This window comes from Hyla sarda, chromosome 2 (assembly GCF_029499605.1).
Source record: "Hyla sarda isolate aHylSar1 chromosome 2, aHylSar1.hap1, whole genome shotgun sequence".
Taxonomy (NCBI): domain Eukaryota; kingdom Metazoa; phylum Chordata; class Amphibia; order Anura; family Hylidae; genus Hyla; species Hyla sarda.
Window position 1 is genome coordinate 16114881 of NC_079190.1, and position 24476 is coordinate 16139356.

The 24476-nt window shown below is 45.7% G+C and overlaps 1 protein-coding gene across 3 annotated transcripts in view; it reads left to right on the forward strand.

Moving 5' to 3' along the window:
• The first annotated feature begins 1581 nt into the window (after positions 1–1581).
• LOC130358262 (NACHT and WD repeat domain-containing protein 2-like) overlaps positions 1582–24476 on the forward strand; it is a 45342-nt gene continuing 22447 nt past the window's right edge. The window contains exon 1 of one of the 3 annotated variants that reach the window (XM_056561237.1): positions 1582–1790. In XM_056561237.1, coding sequence (XP_056417212.1) covers positions 1724–1790 — 67 coding nt within the window. In that variant the 5' untranslated portion in view covers positions 1582–1723. Of the gene's footprint in view, positions 1791–5786; positions 6615–18064; positions 18369–24476 lie in introns of those variants that run through there. The other 2 variants (XM_056561238.1, XM_056561235.1) reach the window with 2 other exon arrangements.

The window sequence follows — 24476 nt, forward strand, 5'->3', positions numbered from 1 at the left end:
ATGAGATTAGTGCTGCTTGATAGTCCGGAACTAAGATAGAGAATTTAGTGGCAGCAGCCCCTTATATATTAAGGGGGTGGGACAAAGCTCAGTGGTCAGCAGAACCTGTCAGTCCTGACCCAGTGAACTCTGGGTATCACATGACCCAAAGGTCCTTAAACCATAGTACAATTTAATTAAAGGCACGTGACCTCTAAGGTCCTATACAGAGGTATTCCTATATAACATATTAAATATATATATTTATACATTAAATACCATTTATATGAGGCGACTAGGGGTTAGTCCTACAGGAGAGCCCTATTGACATATAGGGACTCTGGCTGAGGGGACTTTAGACAAAGGGACAGGACCAGGTCCTGCATCGGGACACCACACAAGAAATAAAAGTTTTAAAAGGGAGGGTGCTTCACTTGGGATATTGCACCCCCACCTGGAGCAGCATGTTTAGAAGGCTTGGTTTCTGCGGGCATCAATGTGATATCTCGCCACACCCCTCCATTCATGTCTATGGGAGTGGGCGTGACGCCCCTCCCATAGACATGAATGGAGGGGGTGTGGCATGACATCTGCGGCCGCAGAAACCCAGCGTTTTAAACATACTGTTTATAATGCCAGGTGCTGCATGGAGATCGCGGGGGTCCACCTGGGAAAAGATGTCTGTGGGCGGAGTACCTCTTTAACAATAACTTCCCACTATATACCGAAGGGTTCACTCAGTGACAATTTATTGTGTTGAAGAGGTCAAGGTCAAAATCCCTGGTGGTGTAGGGTAGGCAAAGGACTAAGACCAGGGGCATAACTATAGGTGGTGCAGAGGTAGAGACAAACAACTTATCCCCTTGCCACAGGATAGGGGATAAGTGTCTGATCAAGGGAGGTCCGACCTCTGGGACCCTCCGCGATCTCCTGTACAGGGCCCCAGCATTGCCTTGGCTCTCCTCATGGAGGAGGTGTGTGGGCCGCAGCATGATGCTGCATGATCCCCACCTCGCCCATAGAACTGAACGGAGGGGGCGTGTCTGTTGACCTACTAGTGAGGTTGATGACACGGGCATTAGCCGCGCAGAGCCGCAGTCCCATCGGTTTGACCCCCCAGCGATCAGACACTTATCCCCTATCCTGTTGTCTGTCACTGCAGAACTCCTTTAACCCACTAAGGATCCACGGTTTTTCCATTTTTGCACTTTTGTTTTTCCCTTCTTACCTTTAAAAAATGATTATTCTTTCAATTTTGCACATAAAAATCCATATTATCTCTTATTTTTTGCGCCACCAATTCTACTTTGCAGTGACATCAGTCATTTTACCCAAAAATCTACGGTGAAACGGAAAAATAAATCATTGTGCAACAAAATTGAAGAAAAAAATGCTATTTTGTAAATTTTGGGGGCTTCCGTTTCTACGTAGTACATTTTTAGGTAAAAATTACAACCGATATTTATTCTGTAGGTCCATACGGTTAAAATGATCCCCTACTTATATAGGTTTGATTTTGTCGGACTTCTGGAAAAAATCATAACTACATGCAGGAAAATTAATACGTTTAAAATTGTCATCTTGTGACCCCTATAACTTTTTTATTTTTCCGTGTACGGGGCGGTATGAGGACTCATTTTTTGCGCTGTGATCTGAAGTTTTTAGCTGTAACATTTTTGTATTGATAGGACTTATTGATCGCTTTTTCCTCTCCTGCTCTGGACAGTTCCTGACATGGACAGAGATGTCAGAAGAGAGCACTGTGGGTAGACAGGAAAGAACAACTCAACTTCAGCCCCTGATAAGTACTGGTAGGATTAATATTTTAATTTTTAATTTTCTGGAGCCAGTTGATATGATTTTTTTTTTTCATGGAAAACCCCTTTAATAAAGTTCATGAATGTTCTTCCCCTTAAAATAAACACACCCCTTTTTTATATGGTTGGTATTTCTGGGCAGTATAGGTGGGGACCCGATCTAGTCCAGCTGGTTTGGGATTCTTATCCCGAAAGATTATGAAGAGGATGAATAGTATTAGGACAGATGGAAACCACCACAGAAATTATGAGAGAAACCTGAGAAGGTCCGCCATGTTTGGGATTCCGGGGGGAGATTTATCAAAATCAGTGCAAAGGAAAGTTGCCCAGTTGTCCATAGCAACCAATCAGATCGCTGCTTTCATTTTTCAGAGGGCTTGTTAAAAATGAAAGAAGCGATCTGATTGGTTGCTATGGGTAACTGGACAACTTTTCCTCTGGACAGATTTGGATGAATCTCCCCCACTTAGGGGGCGTGCACACCACGTTTTTGCTATACAGTTCCCTTATACGGTTTCAAGGTAAAAACCGTACGAAACCATATAGAAAACCGTATGCATTGACTTAACATTGTAAACCATATGTCAAACGCATCATCCAGTTTATTCCGCTTTGCGTCTTATACGGTTTTGTCAATTTTTTTCCCGTACCCAAAACCGTAGTCTACTATGTTTTTTGGTGAAAAACTGTATTAAACCGTATACTGAACCGTACAGAACTGTATTTGCATACGGTTCCATCCGGTTTGCACCATACGGTTTTTGACTTTGCACAGTTTTTTTTCTTGGAATTTCAATCAAACAAGTGAAACTTTATTCAAAATGGAGTGAAAAGTTAAAAACTTATACGTTTTTTTCTTAAAAAACAGATGAAACCGGACATCATTTTTCAAACCGTATACCGTTTTTAACTGTATACAGGTTGAAAGTTGTACAAACGTTTTGATACAGTTTAGTCCGGTTGTGAGGAATCCATTTTTCATCAAAAACCTGATACGGGAACGGTATTGCATAAACGGGGTGTGAATGCAGCCTTAGTCTAAATATGAGTAGACCAGGATGCCCAAAGGATCATGAAGACGATGAATAGTATCAAGATGGTTGGAAACCACCATAGAAATCCTGATCACCATAGAGATAAAACTGAAGACCAGACGGAAGACATTGAGGAGGAACATAGCTCCTCGGTCCAAAAATGATTATAAATCCCTCGTTCTTATGTTCTGCGTCTCCTGATGAGGAAGGAAACACTTAGCCATTAGGAGCCTCGAGATAGGACGGGATCGGAAGCTCTTAGAAGAAGTGAAGACGTCTCGATGTGGTGGAGCAGGACGTATAGAATTTCCTGTTGGGAGTCGGGAACACAAATCTGCACATAATGTAAATGTATGAAGATCACTGAGGAGGGTCGGGGGGTCCTGGAGGTCCGGGTTTAGGACACCACCATGGAGTATGATGAAGCGGTGGATCGGGCCATACTATGTGGGGACTTCAACTCCATCCCAACGGCAAGGGAGCGAGGGACGGTGAAGGTCTTCCTGTGTGCAGACCCTCTGGGTAGGTCCAAAGTTGGAGCTGTTTTTTTTGTACGTGGGGATCACCTAGGGTCGCCACTAGAGATGAGCGAACTTACAGTAAATTTGATTCGTCACGAACTTCTCGGCTCGGTAGTTGATGACTTTTCCTGCATAAATTAGTTCAGCTTTCAGGAGAATCTTTCCTAGGACTGTATCCACCTTTTCCTGCCCACCGGAGCACCTGAAAGCTGAACTAATTCACGCACGATAAGTCATCAACTGCCGAGCCGAGAAGTTCGTGACGAATCGAATTTACTGTAAGTTCGCTCATCTCTAGTCGCCACCTCTCTTGCAAAAAAAAATAAAAAAAATACCGGCCATGCTAATTTGCATAATTAATGATCAAGTTACGCCTCTGGACCTTTGTTGGGTCCTGACACCTCAGTAGCTCCCGACCACATCAAAAGTCTAGAGGCGTAACTTGATCATTAATTATGCAAATTAGCATGACCGGTATTTATTTAAAAAAAAAAATTTTTGCGAGAGAGCTTAATTAATTCATTAATTATATATGCGTGACATCACAGGATACACATATGAAGAGAAATGTTGTCCTATTCTGACCCCAATTACTTTTTTATTTCTCCTTATACGGGGCTGTGTGGGGGCTCATTTTTTGCGCCCCGATCTGTAGTTTTTAACAGGACCATTATTGTTTTGATGTGACCTTTTGATCGCTTTTTTTTATTCAATTCGGGAGTCGCAGTTAGTTACTAACTACAACTCCCAGCATGCCCTAATACAGCCTGTGGCTCAGCAGCTGCCCCAAACGAAAACTACAACTCCTAGCATGTTGGACTATAAAGTAGTATATAGTATAGGTCAGTGTTTCCACACCAGGGGTGCCTCCAGCTGTTGCAAAACTACAACTCTCAGCATGCCCTGATACAGCCTGTGGCTCAGCAGCTGCCCCAAATGAAAACTACAACTCCCAGAATGTTGGACTATATAGTAGTATATAGTATAGGTCATTGTTTCCCAACCAGGGTGCCTCCAGCTGTTGTAAAACTACAACTCCCAGCATGCCCTGATACAGCCTGTGGCTCAGCAGCGGCCCCAAACGTAAACTACAACTCCCAGCATGTTGGACTATATAGTAGTATATAGTATAGGTCAGTGCCTCCAGCTGTTGCAAAGCTACAACTCCTAGGGGTGCTTCCAGCTGTTGCAAAACTACAACTCCTAGCATGCCCGGACAGCCGTTGGCTGTCCGGGCATGCTGAGAGTTGTAGTTTTGCAACAGCTGGAGGCGCTCTGGTTGGGAAACACTGGTATAGTATGTGGTGCAACATTCCGGGAGGTGGAGGATTGGTTGGATAAATACCGGCCATTGCATTGCCTGTATTATTAATATATAGGGTCGCCAAAATACCGGCTGTGGCGTTAAAATACCAACCCTAGGGTCACCCAAGGCATCTATATAGCGGTAGTGTCACGTGTTATATGCCACGGGGGGATAAGAACTGGCATCATGGATTCTGGTGGACCTGATGTGGTCGGGACCTACTGAGATGTCAGGGACCAACAAAGGTCCAGAGACGTAACTTGAGGGTCCCCGATGCAAAATCAGGAAGAGGACCTCCACAGCATCGCACACTATGGGGAAAAGTTGCCCAGTTGCCCATAGCAACCAATCAGATCACTGCTTTCACTTTGCAAAGGCCTTGTTAAAAATGAAAGAAGCAATCTGATTGGTTGCTATGGGCAACTCAGCAACTTTTCCTCTACACAGGTTTTGATAAATCTCCCCCCTATAGGCTTAGATACATGGCTTAACAGATGGTATCACACATGATAGTATTCGATACACCAGTGCAGCAGACATTATTGCACACAATAGGCTTAGATACTATCACGTGTGATACCACCTGTTCAGCTATGTATCTAAGCCTACCGTGTGCAATACTGTCTGCTGCACTGGTGTATCTAATACTATTATGCGTGATTCCGCCTGTTCAGCTATGTATCTAAGCCTACCATGTGTGATATTGCCTCCTGCGCTGGTGTATCTAATACTATCACGTGTGAAACCATCTGTAAAGTTATGTATCTAAGCCTATCATGTGCGATGCTGTCAGCTTTGCTGGTGTCTCTAATACTATCACGTGTGATACCACCTGTTGAGCTATGTATTAGAGACACCAGCAAAGCAGACAGTATCGCACATGATAGGCTTAGATACATAACTTTACAGACGGTTTCACACGTGATAGTATTAGATACACCAGCGCAGTAGACAATATCACACATGGTAGGCTTAGATACATAGCTGAACAGGCGGAATCACGCATTATAGTATAAGATACACCAGCGCAGCAGACAGTATCACACAATAGGCTTAACAGGTGGTATCACACATGACAGCATTAGATAAACCAGCTCAGCAGACTTTATAGCACATGATAGGCTTAGATACATAGCTGAACAGGTGGTATCACACGTGATAGTATTAGATACACCAGCTCAGCAGACAATATCACACATGATAGGCTTAGATACATATGTGGTAGCCCTTGGGGGGTGTATGGTAGTGGGGGTGTTGTTTAGGTAGATGAGGGGTTAAGGTTAACCCTATAGTTCGTGACGCCAGGCTGAGGGCTAGTATGCTGAGGTAATTCTCCGGCCTATCGCCGCCCTTCCCAGTAACGATAGGTGCATGCACAAAATGACTGAAGGTCCACAGGGTACTGGAACTTGAACTTGGATAAACTTTACTGAAAGGCTTGCGGTACATCCGATGCACAATAACAGTCTCATGCAAACAGTCTCTATATAGTTCAGTGACTGACAGTTGTTGCGGACCTTGAATAGTAATACAAGTCTCTGAATTTAGGGTAATTTGCGAAGATCCGTCCGGATTTAGGGGATAGATAAGGTCCGGTGATCCTGCAGAGTGCTTAGGGATTGATACACTCATGATTCTGAATAGATCAGCCGTTGCCTCAAGGCTCGGGCCTAACTCACTGCGGAAGATAGCTGCGCAGATCCTGCTCGTTTGACAGCCCGGGAACAAGAGAGATGCTTACTGCTTGGCTGCACAGGAACAAGAGAGAGAATCATGGCCGCCGCTCCCTTATATGGGCAGGGGCGGGGTTATTTTGATTGGGTCCGAATATCTGTCACTCACCGTCACAAAGCATGGTGGGTGCAATACGTCACAGGGACCTCCAAAGGTCCTTAAGCAAAAAAACATAGAGTTTACCCGATCACGTGACCCGCAGGTCCTGCCACGCTCCGGACAGGTAATTAACTAGTTATATACATTAGTACTATTATATTTACAAAAATCCTGAATAAACTATTACTTTAATGACTATCTAGATGAGAGGTGACAAGGGGCAGACCAGACAAAAAGGCTATGGGGACCTATATACACAGGTACCGGATAGGATGTGGTACCGGGACACCACACATAACTTTACAGATGGTTTCACATGTGATAGTATTAGATACACCAGCACAGCAGACAATCTCACACATGATAGGCTTAGATACATAGCTGAACATGTGGTATCACACAGGATAGCATTAGATACACCAGCTCAGCAGACAGTATCGCATATGTTAGGTATAGATAGATACATGGCTGAAAAGGTGGTATCATGCGTTATAGTATTAGATACACGAACGCAGCAGACAGTATCACACATTATAAGCTTAGAAAGGTAGCTGAATAGATGGTATTACACATGATATGCTTAGATACATAACTGAATAGATGGTATCACACATGATTGTATTAGATAAACCAGCGCAGCAGAAAGTATCGCACCGATAAGCTTAGATACATATCTGAACTGATAGTATCACACATGATAGGCTTAGATACATACTGTGGGGATCAAAAGTTTGGGCACCCCAGGTAAAAATTTGTATTAATGTGCATAAAGAAGCCAAGGAAAGATGGAAAAATCTTCAAAGGCATCAAATTACAGATGAGACATTCTTATAATATGTCACCAAAAGTTAGATTTTATTTCCATCATTTACACTTTCAAAATAACAGAAAACGAAAAAATGGTGTCTGCAAAAGTTTGGGCACCCTGCAGAGTTAATATCTTGTACTGCCCCCTTTGGCAAGTATCACAGCTTGTAAACGCTTTTTGTAGGCAGCCAAGAGTCTTCCAATTCTTGTTTGAGGTATCTTTGCCCATTCTTCCTTACAAAAGTCTTCCAGTTCTTTGAGATTTCTGGGCTGTCTGTCACGCACTGCTCTTTTAAGGTCTATCCATAGATTTTCAATTATGTTGAGGTCAGGAGATTGTGAAGGCCATGGCAAAACCTTCAGCTTACGCCTCTTGATGTAATCCCCTGTGGATTTCGAGGTGTGTTTAGGATCATTATCCATTTGTAGAAGCCATCCTCTCTTTAACTTCAGCTTTTTCACAGATGGCATCAAGTTAGTGTCCAAAATTTGCTGAAATTTTATTGAATCCATTTTTCCTTCTACTCGTGAGATGTTCCCTGTGCCACTGGCTGCAATACAACCCCAAAGCATGATTGATCCACCCCCATGCTTAACAGTTGGACAGAGGTTCTGTTCATTAAATTCTGTTCCCCTTCTTCTCCAAACGTACCTTTGCTCATTCTGGCCAAAAAGTTAAATTTTAACCTCATCGGTCCACAGAACTTTTCCAAAATGCATCAGGCTTGTCTATATGTTCATTTGGAAAGTTCAAACGCTGATTTTTGTGGTTAGGACGTAGAAGAGGTTTTCTTCTGATGACTCTTCCATGAAGACCATATTTGTACAAGTATCTCTTTATAGTGGAATAGTGTACCACAACTCCAGTGTCTGCCAGATCTTTCTGGAGGGATTGTGCAGTCAAATGTGGATTTTGAATAGTTTTTCTCACAATCCTGCGAGCTGTTCTGTCTGATATTTTTCTTGGTCTTCCAGATCTAGCTTTAACTTCCACTGTTTCTGATGACTGCCATTTCTTAATTACATTCCGAACAGTGGATATTGACATCTGAAAAAGTTTTGCTATCTTCTTATAGCCTTCTCCAGCTTTGTGAGCGTCAACTATTTTCAGTTTCAGATTTCTAGACAACTGCTTAGAAGAACCCATGGTGCTGATTGTTGGGGCAAGGTCAGATTAGTCTGGGCATTTAAAACCTTTGAGATTAGTTTTCTGTTATTTTGAAAGTGTAAATGATGGAAATAAAATGTAACTTTTGGTGACATATTATAAGAATGTCTAATCTGTAATTTGATGCCTTTTGGATATTTTTCCATCTTTCCTTGGCTTCTTTATGCGCATTAATACAAATTTTTACCTGGGGTGCCCAAACTTTTGATCCCCACTGTCGCTGAATAGATGGTATTACACATGATATGCTTAGATACATAACTGAATAGATGGTATCACACATGATAGCATTAGATACACCAGCTCAGCAGACTTTATAGCACATGGTAGGCTTAGATACATAGCTGAACAGGTGGAATCACGCATAATAGTATAAGATACACCAGCGCAGCAGACAGTATCGCACGACAGGCTTAGATTCATAGCTGAACAGGTGGTATCACATATGTTAGTATTAGATACACCAGCTCAGCAGACTTTATAGCACATGTAGGCTTAGATACATAGCTGAACAGATGGAATCACGCATAATAGTATTAGATACACCAGCGCAGCAGACAGTATGGCACACGATAGGCTTAGATACATAGCTCACAGGTGTTATCACACATGATAGTATTAGATACACCAGCTCAGCAGACTTTATAGCACATGATAAGCTTAGATACATAGCTGAACAGGTGGAATCACGCATGATTGTATTAGATAAACCAGCGCAGCAGACAGTATCACACAAGATAAGCTTAGATACATATCTGAACTGATAGTATCACACATGATAGGCTTAGATACATAGATGAATAGATGGTTTTACACATGATAGGATTAATTACACCAGCTCAGTTAGCAGACAGTATCACACATGATAGGCTTAGATACAAAGTTAAACTGATAGTATCACACATGATAGGCTTAGATACACCATCAAAGCAGTGTCGCACATAATAGGCTTAGATACATAGATTAATAGATGGTATTACACATGATAGTATTAATTACACCAGCTCAGTCAACAGACAGTATCACACATGATAGGCTTAGATACATATTTAAACTGATAGTGTCACACATGATAGGCTTAGATACACCAGCAAAGCAGACAGTATCTGACACAATAGGCTTAGATACATAGATGAATCTATGTATTACACATAATAGTATTATTTACACCAGCTCAACACACAGTATCACACACGATAAGCTTAGATACATATCTGAACTGATAGTATTACACATGATAGGCTTAGATACATAGATGAATAGATGGTTTTACACATGATAGTATTAATTACACCAGCTCAGTTAGCAGACAGTATCACACATGATAGGCTTAGATACAAAGTTAAACTGATAGTATCACACATGACAGGCTTAGATACACCATCAAAGCAGACAGTATCGCACATAATAGGCTTAGATATATAGATTAATAGATGGTATTACACATGATAGTATTAATTACACCAGCTCAGTCAGCAGACAGTATCACACATGATAGGCTTAGATACATATTTAAACTGATAGTATCACACATGATAGGCTTAGATACACCAGCAAAGCAGACAGTATCGGACACAATAGGCTTAGATACATAGATGAATCTATGTATTACACATGATAGTATTATTTACACCAGCTCAACAGACAGTATCACACATGATAGGCTTAGATACATAGTTAAACTGATAGTATCACACATGATAGGCTTAGATACACCAGCAAAGCAGACAGTATCGCACATAATAGGCTTAGATACATAGATAAATAGATGGTATTACACATGATAGTATTATTTACACCAGCTCAGCAGACAGTATTGCACATGATAGGCTTAGATACATAGCTAAGCAGATACAGTAGTATCCCACAGGATAGTATTTGATACACCAGTGCAGCATACGATGTGCCATATATAATACTGGTGTCGTCGTATGTGGCGGAGGCGTCTTTGGACCCCCTTCAGCATCAGGCCTGTCACCATGATATTGGGACTTAAAGGGTTAGTCCTCGAATTTGCTGTTTTTTTTTCGGTTCCTCAGCTGGGACATGACTGTCACAAGCGGCTGTGATTACTGCAGCGAATAATTATACTGACGATATAAATGCCACCACAAACAGGGCAAAAAATAGCGCACAAGGCTAAAACCGTCACAGAGAGAAATAGAACTGCAGATGGTTACTAAAATAAACCGCTATTCTGGGACGTGTAATGGCCGCGCTGCACCGTCTCCATCATGTGACCTGAGGACGCGATCACTAACCCTGTAATATAAGGTAATGAATGGACACATCCGTCCACCACATTTTCAACTATAGATCAGTGTTTCCCAACCAGAGTGCCTCCAGCTGTTGCAAAACTACAACTTCCAGCATGCCCAGACAGCCTTCGGCTGTCTGGGCATGCTGGGGGTTGTAGTTTTGCAACAGCTGGAGACACCCTAGTTGGGATGCACTGCCATAGTTCCGTATGAAAAGAAAATTCGAAGAATTGGTATCACGCATGATAGGCTTAGATACATAGCTGAACAGATTGCATCACAAGTGATGGTATTAGATACACCAGCACAGCAGACAATATCGCAGATGATAGACTTAGAGACATAGCTAAGCAGGTAGAGCTTAGATACATAGCTAAGCAGGTAGAGCTTAGATACATTAGTGTCATGTGCGGCACAAAGAGCTTAGATACATTAGTGTCATGTGCGCACAGAGAGCTTAGATACACTAATGTTATTTGCGCACAGAGAGCTTAGACACATTAGTGTCATGTACGCACAGAGAGCTTAGATACATTAGTGTCATGTGAGTAACACTCATTATATACATTTTACAGCATAACATGGCAGAAAATATATATACATAAGGGGACAGGTGTCGGAGGCCCAGGGGACATTGCAGGGAGGCTGCCTGACAAGGCAGCAACGGTAAAGGGGTATAACTCCTGTACTGGGCCACCACAAACTCCCTCTCTTAAACACAGCCATCCTCGGCGCCCAGTCCTGGAGGGCGGACGACGGGAAGTGGCCACTGGGGCCTGGTGATGACTACAGTTCCTGGGGCATTATTGTAGAATGTCCTTCACAGGTCTGAATATGAGTAACAAAAACAAGGGACGAGTCCACGGAGCACTTTGTGAAAATGTCCATATATGCTCCTTTGGGAATAAATTTGTACACATATGGGAATTTATAAATCTTGCAACTGCAGACTCAATACAATTAAGCATATTTAAACACATTTGGTGCAGATTTGGCTGCCGGAGGCTCTCTATCCAATTCCTTAACTGCTGGGGCCCATTGGCACTAGATACTTCTCCCCAGAACTCTATAAATGTTTTTGTACATCATACCCCTGTTACCTTCATACACAGCGACTCTGTCACTATACCTACCTTTCTCATATCTCAGGGGAACCCTCTGGCCAGTAGAGCACCCTGTACACATGGACAGGAAAAATTATTAGACGTGTTTACATTAGACCAGTGGTTCTCAACCTGGGGTACAAGTACCCCCAGGGGTACTTAGCAGTTCTCCAGGGGGTACTTGAAAAAAAAATCAGTAATGGCAGCCACTGGTTACTGGTCTGGACCACTTTGAAAAAAATGGTCGGCTGAGATCACTGCACCGAGGAGCGGAGGACAGCAAAGCGCGGGCACTGGGTGCTGTGGGCAGTAACTACCATCAGCTTTGTTGCTTCACTGCCCCTGAAGCCCAGGGACCTACTGCTATGAGCCATAACTAAAGGTCCCCAGACCAGAGGAGCAGTGGAGCACCAAAGCGGGACAGTATGGTGGCCTATAACTATATATCGGGGCAGTTTGGGAGCCTACAGCTATATTTGCGGGTAAAAATTGGGGTACAATTTTTTGGGAATGGGCTGTCAAGGGGTACTCGAGCAAAAAAGGTTGAGAAGCACTGCAATAGACAACTGTGGACTGGTAATATACTGTACATTCTGGCTACAGTCCTAACTACCGTATTTTTCGCCCTATAGGACGCGCCGGCGTATAAGACGCACCCAATTTTTAGGGGCAAAATCTAAAAAAATAAAGGTTTTGAACCCAATAGTGGTCTTCAACCTGCGGACCTCCAGATGTTGCAAAACTACAACTTCCAGCATGCCCGGACAGCCAACGGCTGGGAGTTGTAGTTTTATATAGCCAAAAACAAAGAGACCCACAATACTAATATTATTTCAAAAAGTATAACAATCTTTATTAGACAATAAAAGACAGTTTTAAAAGATTAGAAAAAGGCAGAGGATGACCTTACGCAGGAGACAACAGGTGCCAGTGGACCTGGTATGGGTAATGTAGGTATTCAGTCAAGAGCATACATAATATAAGGCTGGCATAGCTGCATGTTTATAATATCGTAACAATAGATATAATATCTAACATACATTGAGGTAACATAGGAAGCAGCAATGCAATATAACAAACATAAATAGGAAATACCTAAAAAAGACTACCTGTCATATACCCAAAAGCCAGGAGCACCAAGCACCAACACCCCAACGCACGTTTCGCGTATGGGCTTCGTCAGGGGGCGTGTCCTGATTCCCAAAAGAGGTAGGTATATAAGGGCTAGCATGCCCAATCAGTATCCGCAGATCATGGTGATGGACACTCGTCAGAGCCAGTGATGATCCAGCCGATCCATAAGGTCAGACCAGATAGGATAAATACAAACCGCCCAATTACCTGTAGGACGGAAAGAGGGAGCGTCTCTCCTCATGAGCCGGAAATCCGGCGCTAAAGAATGACGGCGCTTATGTTTCCGGCATTCCGTGGTGACGCACAACACATAATCCATAGTAGGCAGACCACACAAATATGGCGCCCGTCAGTGTAGGCATGGCTTCACAAAAATGGCCGAGCAGTTAGTCGCGCGCATGCGCCCAGAAGGGAACGTAGGGGAGCCCATGCCATCGCGCACGCGTCGAATAGCGGCGCACGCGCGATAGGCGTGGGCTCCACAAAGATGGCGCCGGAACGGTGAGCGGAGACAATGAGGCCATGAGTGGCGATACTGGGAAGAGACGCTCGGAAGACCAGACAACCCATACAGAATAGCAGCATACATGATGATATATAGGGGAAGGTTAAAAAGGATTAACCTGTAAATAAATAAAGACCAATAAATAAGAAATAGGGGAGATGAAGAGAAATCACCAACGTGAGAAAGTGTGTGAAAAAATAGGAAAATAAATGAAAATACCTACCACCGAAAAATAAATAAACACCTATAATGGACATAAAAATAAATAAATAAATAAATAAATGAATAAACAAAGCACAATTAATTATATAAAAAAAGGGGGAGAGTGAGTATGAAGAATATATATAAAAACATAATATGAATAAATTAAGGAAAAAGGTGAAATTATAAAAATATAAATATAATGGGCTACATAAAAAGTGTGATAAAACGCACATGTGCAGGTATATTGAAGTGTGAATAAGCATGCAAAGAGTGACCAGTGAAACAGACGAAATGACAAATGTGATCCAGGTAAATGGGGTTGAAAACCCCGTGTAACAACCATGATAGCATACTACTAAATATTAATATAGGTGTGAAAGATGCGAATGTAAGGGCAATCGTATCAGACAATTAAGATACAGAGTGCCATAAAGTGCCAAAATTGGTGTGAATACATGTGTGTGAATAAGTGACCAAAAATGAAAATAAAGAGTGACAACATGGTAAATGCCAAATGAAAATGTGCAAAACTAAGTAAAAAATAGTGATAAAAATATGTAATGAAAATAATTGATAATAACTATTGGTAATAATGATAGTAATTTATATGAACAATATCCCCTATAGTAAATAAAAGATAAATAAATTCATAAATAAATTCATTAGTAAATAGACCCCAATATTAGTCAAGCGTAGCTAAAAACTAAGCAAAAGTGAGTATACAAAAAATTAGTGCTTGGTGGTATCGGCCTGTGGGTATATGACTAGAAGGACGAGTACATCTTCATGACCTAGCGGAAAAAAGAAAAAAGAAGAACAGAGAATATAAAACCGATTAAAACCAAATAAAAACATAACACAATACCTCAAAAGAGGAATAGGATCACGATCTAGAGTATAATACATATAATAATACAATTGGTTTAAGGAGAATTATAATTAAATAAATGGTACAAAACTAACATGATCATTGAGTCCCAAAGGTGACAATGTTTTCAAGCGATAGATCCAACGGGTTTCTAACTGTGCCAAACGTAGTTTCCAATTGCCTCCCCTGGAGCCCACGTATACCATATCAATTCCTCTTACCATAAGTCCACTTGGGTCACATGCGTGAAATTGCTTGAAATGACGTGGAATAGTGGTGAGTTTATGTGGGTCTATTTCATCCTTTGCGGCCATGATCCCAAGGATGTGCTCCCGGATCCTACGACGAAATACGCGAGAGGTCATACCGACATAAATCAAGCCACATGGGCACGTAGCATGGTAAATGACACCTGTGGTTTGACAGTTAATCTTATGAGTGATGGAAAATCGACGTGTCCCGTTTGAATCAGAGAATTCATGATCCGTACAGATATTAGGGCATGTGACACATTTACCACATGGGGCACATCCCCATTTGGGGAGTTTTGAGCCAAAGGGACATGGTTTCTTGGGAACTCTATGATAACTCCTCACCAACATGTCGCGGAGATTAGGAGATCTCCTAAATGTGATGGATGGTTGGGGAGGTAAATAGAGTTTCAAAATGGGATCTAAAAGCAATATATCCCAAAATTTGTTCAGTATGTCACGAAGCTGTGGGACCTGTGCATGGTATGCCGAAATGAGCCTCACCTGATTGTCAGTGATAGATTTTCTCGTCCTGCGCTGCATAAGATCTTCCCTTTTCGGGTGTCCGGGCATGCTGGGAGTTGTAGTTTTGCAACATCTGGAGGTCCGCAGATTGAAGACCACTGCAGGAGGAGGTAATACTCACGTGTCCCCGCCGCTCCGGACCCGTCACCGCTGCCCTGGATGTCGCTCCATCGCTGTCCCCATCGCTCTGGAACGTCTCTGCTGCCGGCCGGGTATCCTCGCTCTCCGTCGCCGCCATCACATCGTTACGCACGCCGACGCACGTACGCGACGACATGATGACGAGGAAGGAGAGCGCCGGCCATACAGGTGATCCCTGAACGGAGAAGACACCGAGGAGGCAGGTAAGGTCCCCCCCGGTGTCCTGTAAGTACTAACCCGGCTATTTAGTCGGGCTGTTCGGGACCGCCGCGAAGAAATCGCGGCGGTCCTGAACAGCCCGACTGAACAGCCGGATTAGTGTCACTTTCCCTTCAGACGCGGCGGTCAGCTTTGATCGCCGCGTCTGAAGGGTTAATACAGGGCATCACCGCGATCGGTGATGTCCTGTATTAGCCGCGGGTCCCGGCCGTTGATGGCTGCAGGGACCGCCGCGATAGGAGTGTATTCACCGTATAAGACGCACCGACTTTTTCCCCCCAGTTTTGGGGAAGAAAAAGTGCGTCTTATACGGTGAAAAATACGGTAGCTATTATACTGGGCCAGTTTATACACAATACACTAATTTACATGACATTAGCATTTGATTATCCTAGACTGATTTAAACAGAAGACATACTATACTGACAACTTTTACAGGGTACTATTATTCACGGTACCTAGCTGGGGAGGGGGGGGGGGGTTACTCTACATATACCTATGGGGGAGGGGGGGGTTACTCTACATATATACCTATAGGGGAGGAGGGGGTTACTCTACATACACCTATGGGGAGGAGGGGGGTGGTTATTCTACATATACCTATACGGGAGGTGGGGGGTTACTCTTCATATACCTATGGGGGAGGGGGGGGTGGTTATTCTACATATACCTATACGGGAGGTGGGGGGTTACTCTTCATATACCTATGGGGGAGGGGGGGGGGTTACTCTACATATACCTATGGGGAGGGTACTCTACATATACCTATGGGGGAGGAGGGGGGGGGTTACTCTACATATACCTATAGGGGAGGAGGGGGGTTACTCTTCATATACCTATGGGGAAGGGGAGGGGGGGGGGGGTTACTCTACATATACCAATGGGGAAGGGGAGGGGGGGTTACTCTACATATACCTATGGGGAGGGGGGGGGGTTACTCTACATATACCTATGGGAGAGGGGGGGGTTACTCTACATATACCTATGGGGAGGGGGAGGGGGGGTTACTCTACATATACCTATGGGGGAGGGGGGGGGTTACTCTACATATACCTATGGGGAGGGGGGGGGGTTACTCTACATATACCTATGGGGAGGGGGGGGGGTTACTCTACATATACCAATGGGGAAGGGGAGGGGGGGGGTTACTCTACATATACCTATGGGGGAGGGGGGGGGTTACTCTACATATACCTATGGGGAGGGGGGGGGGTTACTCTACATATACCTATGGGGAGGGGGGGTGTTACTCTACATATACCTATGGGGGAGGCGGGGGGGGGGGGTTACTCTACATATACCTATAGGGGAGGGGGGGTTACTCTTCATATACCTATAGGGGAGGGGGGGTTACTCTTCATATACCTATAGGGGAGGGGGGGTGTTACTCTACATATACCTATAGGGGAGGGGGGGTTACTCTTCATATACCTATGGGGAAGGGGAGGGGGGGTTACTCTACATATACCAATGGGGAAGGGGGGGTCACTCTACATATACCTATAGGAGAGGGAGGGTTACTCTACATATACCTATGGGGAGGGGGGGGGGGTTACTCTACATATACCTATGGGAAAGGGGAGGGGGGTTACTCTACATATACCTATGGGAAAGGGGAGGGGGGTTACTCTACATATACCTATGGGGAAGGGGAGGGGGGTTACTCTACATATACCTATGGGGAAGGGGAGGGGGGTTACTCTACATATACCTATGGGGAAGGGGATGGGGGGTTACTCTACATATACCTATGGGAAAGGGGGGGATGTAACTGCATATACCTATGGGAAAGAGGGGGGGATGTAACTGCATATACCTATGGGAAAGAGGGGGGGGTGTAACTGCATATACCTATGGGAAGGAGGGGGGGGGGGTGTAACTGCATATACCTATGGGAAAGAGGGGGGGGTTAACTGCATACACCTATGGGAAAGAGGGGGGGTGTACCTGCTTATACCTATGGGAAAGAGGGGGGGGACATAACTCTGCCTATACCTATGGGGAAAGGGGAGGAAAGGGGGGGGTAACTGCCTATACCAATGGGGAAGAGGGGGGTAACTGCTTATACCAATGGGGAAGAGGGGGGTAACTCTGCCTATACCAATTGGGAGGGGGGATCTGCCTATACCTATGGGAAAAAAGGGGTTTAACTCTGCCTATATCTATGGGAAACGGGGGGGAGGTTTTTTTTTTAACTCTGCCTATACCTACGGGGAAAGGGGGGGGACTCTGCTGTCTATACCTAAGGAGAAAGGGGGGTTAACTCTGTTCCTATACCTATTGGGAAGGGGGTTTAACTCTGCTGCCTATACCTACAGGGAAGGGGGGCTACCTAACTTTATACCTAGCTACATAACTATGTACATACCTGGCCTTCATACATGGCTGCCTAGCTAGCCCCCTACCTACCTAACTTGTCACCTACCTATATATCTGGCTTTCTGATCTACCTACCTAGTTACCTATTTACCTGGCTACCTACTTACCTGCCCGTTTACTGTGCAGGACACCAAGGAGGGCATTATTACAGTTTGTGGGCCTATAGATGGAAAGATTGTGCAGAGGAGGGGAGGGCACTGGAAAAATGCAGAGTCTGACATGTTTTTCCTGCAGATGTTAAGAGATCCACATGGCGGTCTTATCCGGACAGAGAAGAAAAGGAAAGAGGACGCCGCTGATCAGAAAAGACATAATTGTGAGTCCCAAAATGTAACTGTAATCACTTATATGGTATACACATCCTACAGGTACAGCTGATACCTACCTCCATATGGTCCTGTATATAATCACTTATATTGTATACAGATTCTTTATAGTATACTGGTCTGTGTATAGTGGTTTTATTCAGTACAGTATGGCAGTATTATCCAGTCATTGTGTGGTGGTATATATTGACTCCTTGTATACCAGTATTATTGGTCATGGAAATTTACCTATGTTAAATTTGTATTTCTTATATATATATAAATGTTAGTTTATTGTGTGTGGGATTTAGGTGGAATAGGAGTGTGGCAGAAGATTGACGAGCTGCAGAGCCTAGCAGGGGCCCTTGCCTTTTTTTTGGTCCGTGGGCCCTGAGTGTTGTCAGTCCGCTCCTGGGAGGGGGTGTAATTAGGGGGGGAGGGGGGGGTGCCAAACAAAGGGTCCGCCCCGGGTGCCAAATGCTCTAGGTACGCCCCTGTAAGGTGCACACCCGTTTCCTGTTCGTGATGCCAAAAGTTGTAGTAAAGCGTGTAATGCAGTGCAGATGGAATTACCCTAGGGACAGATGGCATTAACCCCTTGTATTCTTGGTGCCAGGGCGTGGTTTATCCTCAATACCACCCGAAGGTATACCGCTGGATCCTGGGCTAGGCACGGGGGCAATAATGACTCTAACGGCAAGTTACGGACAACGGTAGGTTGACAGATGGAACAGTCTAAACAGTTCAGCCAGGGACCACGGAGTTGATCAGTGACTTCAGAAACCTTAAGGGCTTGCTGGGACGTGCAGTAGATTTGGACAATTTTAGTGAAGGCCACTCTGACTTGACAATAGATGACTGTGACTGACTTGACTTGAGACTGACTAAGCTGTGACTGTAGTTACTTGCAGACTTGAAGACTTGTGGCTGCAGGAAGGACTTGAGGCTCCTATGACTCCAGACAGACTCTAGGACTTGACTGCACTGGACCTCAGAAAAGACTTAACTGGAACTCAAGAGCAAAAGAGAGAGAGCTAGGTCCACCCAGGGCTTATATGGGGAGACTAGGAGCGGTCCCATAGGTTACATGGTCACTGATACCTCACAGGGTTACACTCACATGACAACTCACTGTTACGCCGAGCGCTCCGGGTCCCCGCTCCTCCCCGGAGCGCTCGCTTCACTCTCTCCGCTGCAGCGCTCCGGTCACGTCCTCTGACCCGGGGCGCTGCGATCCCGCTGCCAGCCGGGATGCGATTCGCGATGCGGGTAGCGCCCGCTCGCGATGCGCACCCCGGCTCCCCTACCTGACTCGCTCCCCGTCTGTTCTGTCCCGGCGCGCGCGGCCCCGCTCCCTAGGGCGCGCGCGCGCCGGGTCTCTGCGATTTAAAGGGCCACTGCGCCGCTGATTGGCGCAGTGGTTCCAATTAGGGTAATCACCTGTGCACTTCCCTATATTACCTCACTTCCCTTGCACTCCCTTGCCGGATCTTGTTGCCTTAGTGCCAGTGAAAGCGTTCCTTGTGTGTTCCTTGCCTGTGTTTCCAGACCTTCTGCCGTTGCCCCTGACTACGATCCTTGCTGCCTGCCCCGACCTTCTGCTACGTCCGACCTTGCTTCTGCCTACTCCCTTGTACCGCGCCTATCTTCAGCAGCCAGAGAGGTGAGCCGTTGCTAGTGGATACGACCTGGTCACTACCGCCGCAGCAAGACCATCCCGCTTTGCGGCGGGCTCTGGTGAAAACCAGTAGTGGCTTAGAACCGGTCCACTAGCACGGTCCACGCCAATCCCTCTCTGGCACAGAGGATCCACTACCTGCCAGCCGGCATCGTGACAGTAGATCCGGCCATGGATCCCGCTGAAGTTCCTCTGCCAGTTGTCGCTGACCTCACCACGGTGGTCGCCCAGCAGTCACAACAGATAGCGCAACAAGGCCAACAGCTGTCTCAACTGACCGTTATGCTACAACAGTTACTACCACAGCTTCAGCAGTCATCTCCTCCGCCAGCTCCTGCACCTCCTCCGCAGCGAGTGGCCGCTCCTGGGATACGCTTATCCTTGCCGGATAAATTTGATGGGGACTCTAAGTTTTGCCGTGGCTTTCTTTCCCAATGTTCCCTGCATCTGGAGATGATGTCGGACCTGTTTCCCACTGAAAGGTCTAAGGTGGCTTTCGTAGTCAGTCTTCTGTCCGGAAAAGCCCTGTCATGGGCCACACCGCTCTGGGACCGCAATGACCCCGTCACTGCCTCTGTACACTCCTTCTTCTCGGAAATCCGAAGTGTCTTTGAGGAACCTGCCCGAGCCTCTTCTGCTGAGACTGCCCTGTTGAACCTGGTCCAGGGTAATTCTTCCGTTGGCGAGTATGCCGTACAATTCCGTACACTTGCTTCAGAATTGTCCTGGAATAATGAGGCCCTCTGCGCGACCTTCAAAAAAGGCCTATCCAGCAACATTAAAGATGTTCTGGCCGCACGAGAAATCCCTGCTAATCTACATGAACTCATTCACCTAGCCACTCGCATTGACATGCGTTTTTCTGAAAGGCGCCAGGAACTCCGCCAAGATATGGACTCTGTTCGCACGAGGCGTTTCGTCTCCTCGGCTCCTCTCTCCTCTGGTCCCCTGCAATCTGTTCCTGTGCCTCCCGCCGTGGAGGCTATGCAGGTCGACCGGTCTCGCCTGACACCTCAAGAGAGGACACGACGCCGTATGGAGAACCTCTGCCTGTACTGTGCTAGTACCGAACACTTCCTGAGGGATTGTCCTATCCGTCCTCCCCGCCTGGAAAGACGTATGCTGACTCCGCACAAAGGTGAGACAGTCCTTGATGTCTACTCTGCTTCTCCACGTCTTACTGTGCCTGTGCGGATGTCTGCCTCTGCCTTCTCCTTCCCTGCTGTGGCCTTCTTGGACTCTGGATCTGCAGGAAATTTTATTTTGGCCTCTCTCGTCAACAGGTTCAACATCCCGGTGACCAGTCTCGCCAGACCCCTCTACATCAATTGTGTAAATAATGAAAGATTGGACTGTACCATACGTTTCCGCACGGAGCCCCTTCTTATGAGCATCGGATCTCATCATGAGAGGATTGAACTTTTGGTCCTCCCCAATTGCACCTCGGAAATTCTCCTTGGACTTCCCTGGCTTCAACTTCATTCCCCTACCCTGGATTGGTCCACTGGGGAGATCAAGAGTTGGGGGTCCTCTTGTTCCAAGAACTGTCTAAAACCGGTTCCCAGTAACCCTTGCCGTAACTCTGTGCTTCCTCCAGTAACCGGTCTCCCTAAGGCCTATATGGACTTCGCGGATGTTTTCTGCAAAAAACAAGCTGAGACACTACCTCCTCACAGGCCTTATGATTGCCCTATCGACCTCCTCCCGGGCACTACTCCACCCCGGGGCAGAATTTATCCTCTCTCTGCCCCAGAGACTCTTGCCATGTCCGAATACGTCCAGGAGAATCTAAAGAAGGGCTTTATCCGTAAATCCTCCTCTCCTGCCGGAGCCGGATTTTTCTTTGTGTCCAAAAAAGATGGCTCCCTACGTCCTTGCATTGACTACCGCGGTCTTAATAAAATCACGGTTAAGAACCGCTACCCCTTACCCCTCATCTCTGAACTCTTTGATCGCCTCCAAGGTGCCCACATCTTCACTAAATTGGACTTAAGAGGCGCCTATAACCTCATCCGCATCAGAGAGGGGGACGAGTGGAAAACGGCATTTAACACCAGAGATGGACACTTTGAGTATCTGGTCATGCCCTTTGGACTGTGCAACGCCCCTGCCGTCTTCCAAGACTTTGTCAATGAAATTTTTCGTGATCTGTTATACTCCTGTGTTGTTGTATATCTGGACGATATCCTAATTTTTTCTGCCAATCTAGAAGAACACCGCCAGCATGTCCGTATGGTTCTTCAGAGACTTCGTGACAACCAACTCTATGCCAAAATTGAGAAATGTCTGTTTGAATGCCAATCTCTTCCTTTTCTAGGATATTTGGTCTCTGGCCAGGGACTACAGATGGATCCAGACAAACTCTCTGCCGTCTTAGATTGGCCACGCCCCTCCGGACTCCGTGCTATCCAACGCTTTTTGGGGTTCGCCAATTATTACAGGCAATTTATTCCACATTTTTCTACCATTGTGGCTCCTATCGTGGCTTTAACCAAAAAAAGTGCTGATCCCAAGTCCTGGCCTCCTCAAGCAGAAGACGCCTTTAAACGACTCAAGTCTGCCTTTTCTTCGGCTCCCGTCCTCTCCAGACCTGACCCTTCCAAACCCTTCCTATTGGAGGTTGATGCCTCCTCAGTGGGAGCTGGAGCTGTTCTTCTACAAAAAAATTCTTCCGGGCATGCTGTCACTTGTGGTTTTTTCTCTAGGACCTTCTCTCCAGCGGAGAGGAACTACTCCATCGGGGATCGAGAGCTTCTAGCCATTAAATTAGCACTTGAGGAATGGAGGCATCTGCTGGAGGGATCAAGTTCTCCTGTTATTATCTACACCGACCACAAGAACCTCTCCTACCTCCAGTCTGCCCAACGGCTGAATCCTCGCCAGGCCCGGTGGTCTCTGTTCTTTGCCCGATTTAATTTTGAGATTCACTTTCGTCCTGCCGATAAGAACATTAGGGCCGATGCTCTCTCTCGTTCCTCGGATGCCTCAGAAGTTGATCTCCCTCCGCAACACATCATTCCACCTGACTGCCTGATCTCCACTTCTCCTGCCTCCATCAGGCAGACTCCTCCAGGGAAGACCTTTGTTTCTCCACGCCAACGCCTCGGAATCCTCAAATGGGGTCACTCCTCCCATCTCGCAGGTCATGCGGGCATCAAGAAATCTGTGCAACTCATCTCCCGCTTCTATTGGTGGCCGACTCTGGAGACGGATGTTGGGGACTTTGTGCGAGCCTGCACTATCTGTGCCCGGGATAAGACTCCTCGCCAGAAGCCCGCTGGTTTTCTTCATCCTCTGCCTGTCCCCGAACAGCCTTGGTCTCTGATTGGTATGGATTTTATTACTGATTTACCCCCTTCCCGTGGCAACACTGTTATTTGGGTGGTCGTTGATCGATTCTCCAAAATGGCACATTTCATCCCTCTTCCTGGTCTTCCTTCTGCGCCTCAGTTGGCTAAACAATTTTTTGTACACATTTTTCGTCTTCACGGGTTGCCTACGCAGATTGTCTCGGATAGAGGTGTCCAATTCGTGTCTAAATTCTGGAGGGCTCTCTGTAAACAACTCAAGATTAAATTAAATTTTTCCTCTGCATATCATCCCCAGTCCAATGGACAAGTAGAAAGAATTAACCAGATCTTGGGTGATTATTTGCGACATTTTGTTTCCTCCCGCCAGGATGACTGGGCAGATCTCCTTCCATGGGCCGAATTCTCGTATAACTTCAGGGTCTCTGAATCTTCCTCCAAATCCCCATTTTTCGTGGTGTACGGCCGTCACCCTCTTCCCCCCCTCCCTACCCCCTTGCCCTCTGGTCTGCCCGCTGTGGATGAAATTTCTCGTGACCTTTCCATTATATGGAGAGAGACCCAAAATTCTCTCTTACAGGCTTCTTCACGCATGAAGAGGTTCGCGGATAAGAAAAGAAGAGCTCCCCCCGTTTTTTCCCCTGGAGACAAGGTATGGCTCTCCGCTAAATATGTCCGCTTCCGTGTCCCTAGCTACAAGTTGGGACCACGCTATCTTGGTCCTTTCAAAATTTTGTGTCAAATTAATCCTGTCTCTTATAAACTTCTTCTTCCTCCTTCTCTTCGTATCCCTAATGCCTTTCACGTCTCTCTTCTCAAACCACTCATCCTCAACCGTTTTTCTCCCAAATCTGTTCCTCCCACTCCTGTTTCCGGCTCCTCGGACGTCTTCTCGGTCAAGGAAATTTTGGCTGCCAAAAAGGTCAGAGGGAAAAAATTTTTTTTAGTAGACTGGGAGGGTTGTGGTCCTGAAGAGAGATCCTGGGAACCTGAGGACAACATCCTTGACAAAAGTCTGCTCCTCAGGTTCTCAGGCTCCAAGAAGAGGGGGAGACCCAAGGGGGGGGGTACTGTTACGCCGAGCGCTCCGGGTCCCCGCTCCTCCCCGGAGCGCTCGCTTCACTCTCTCCGCT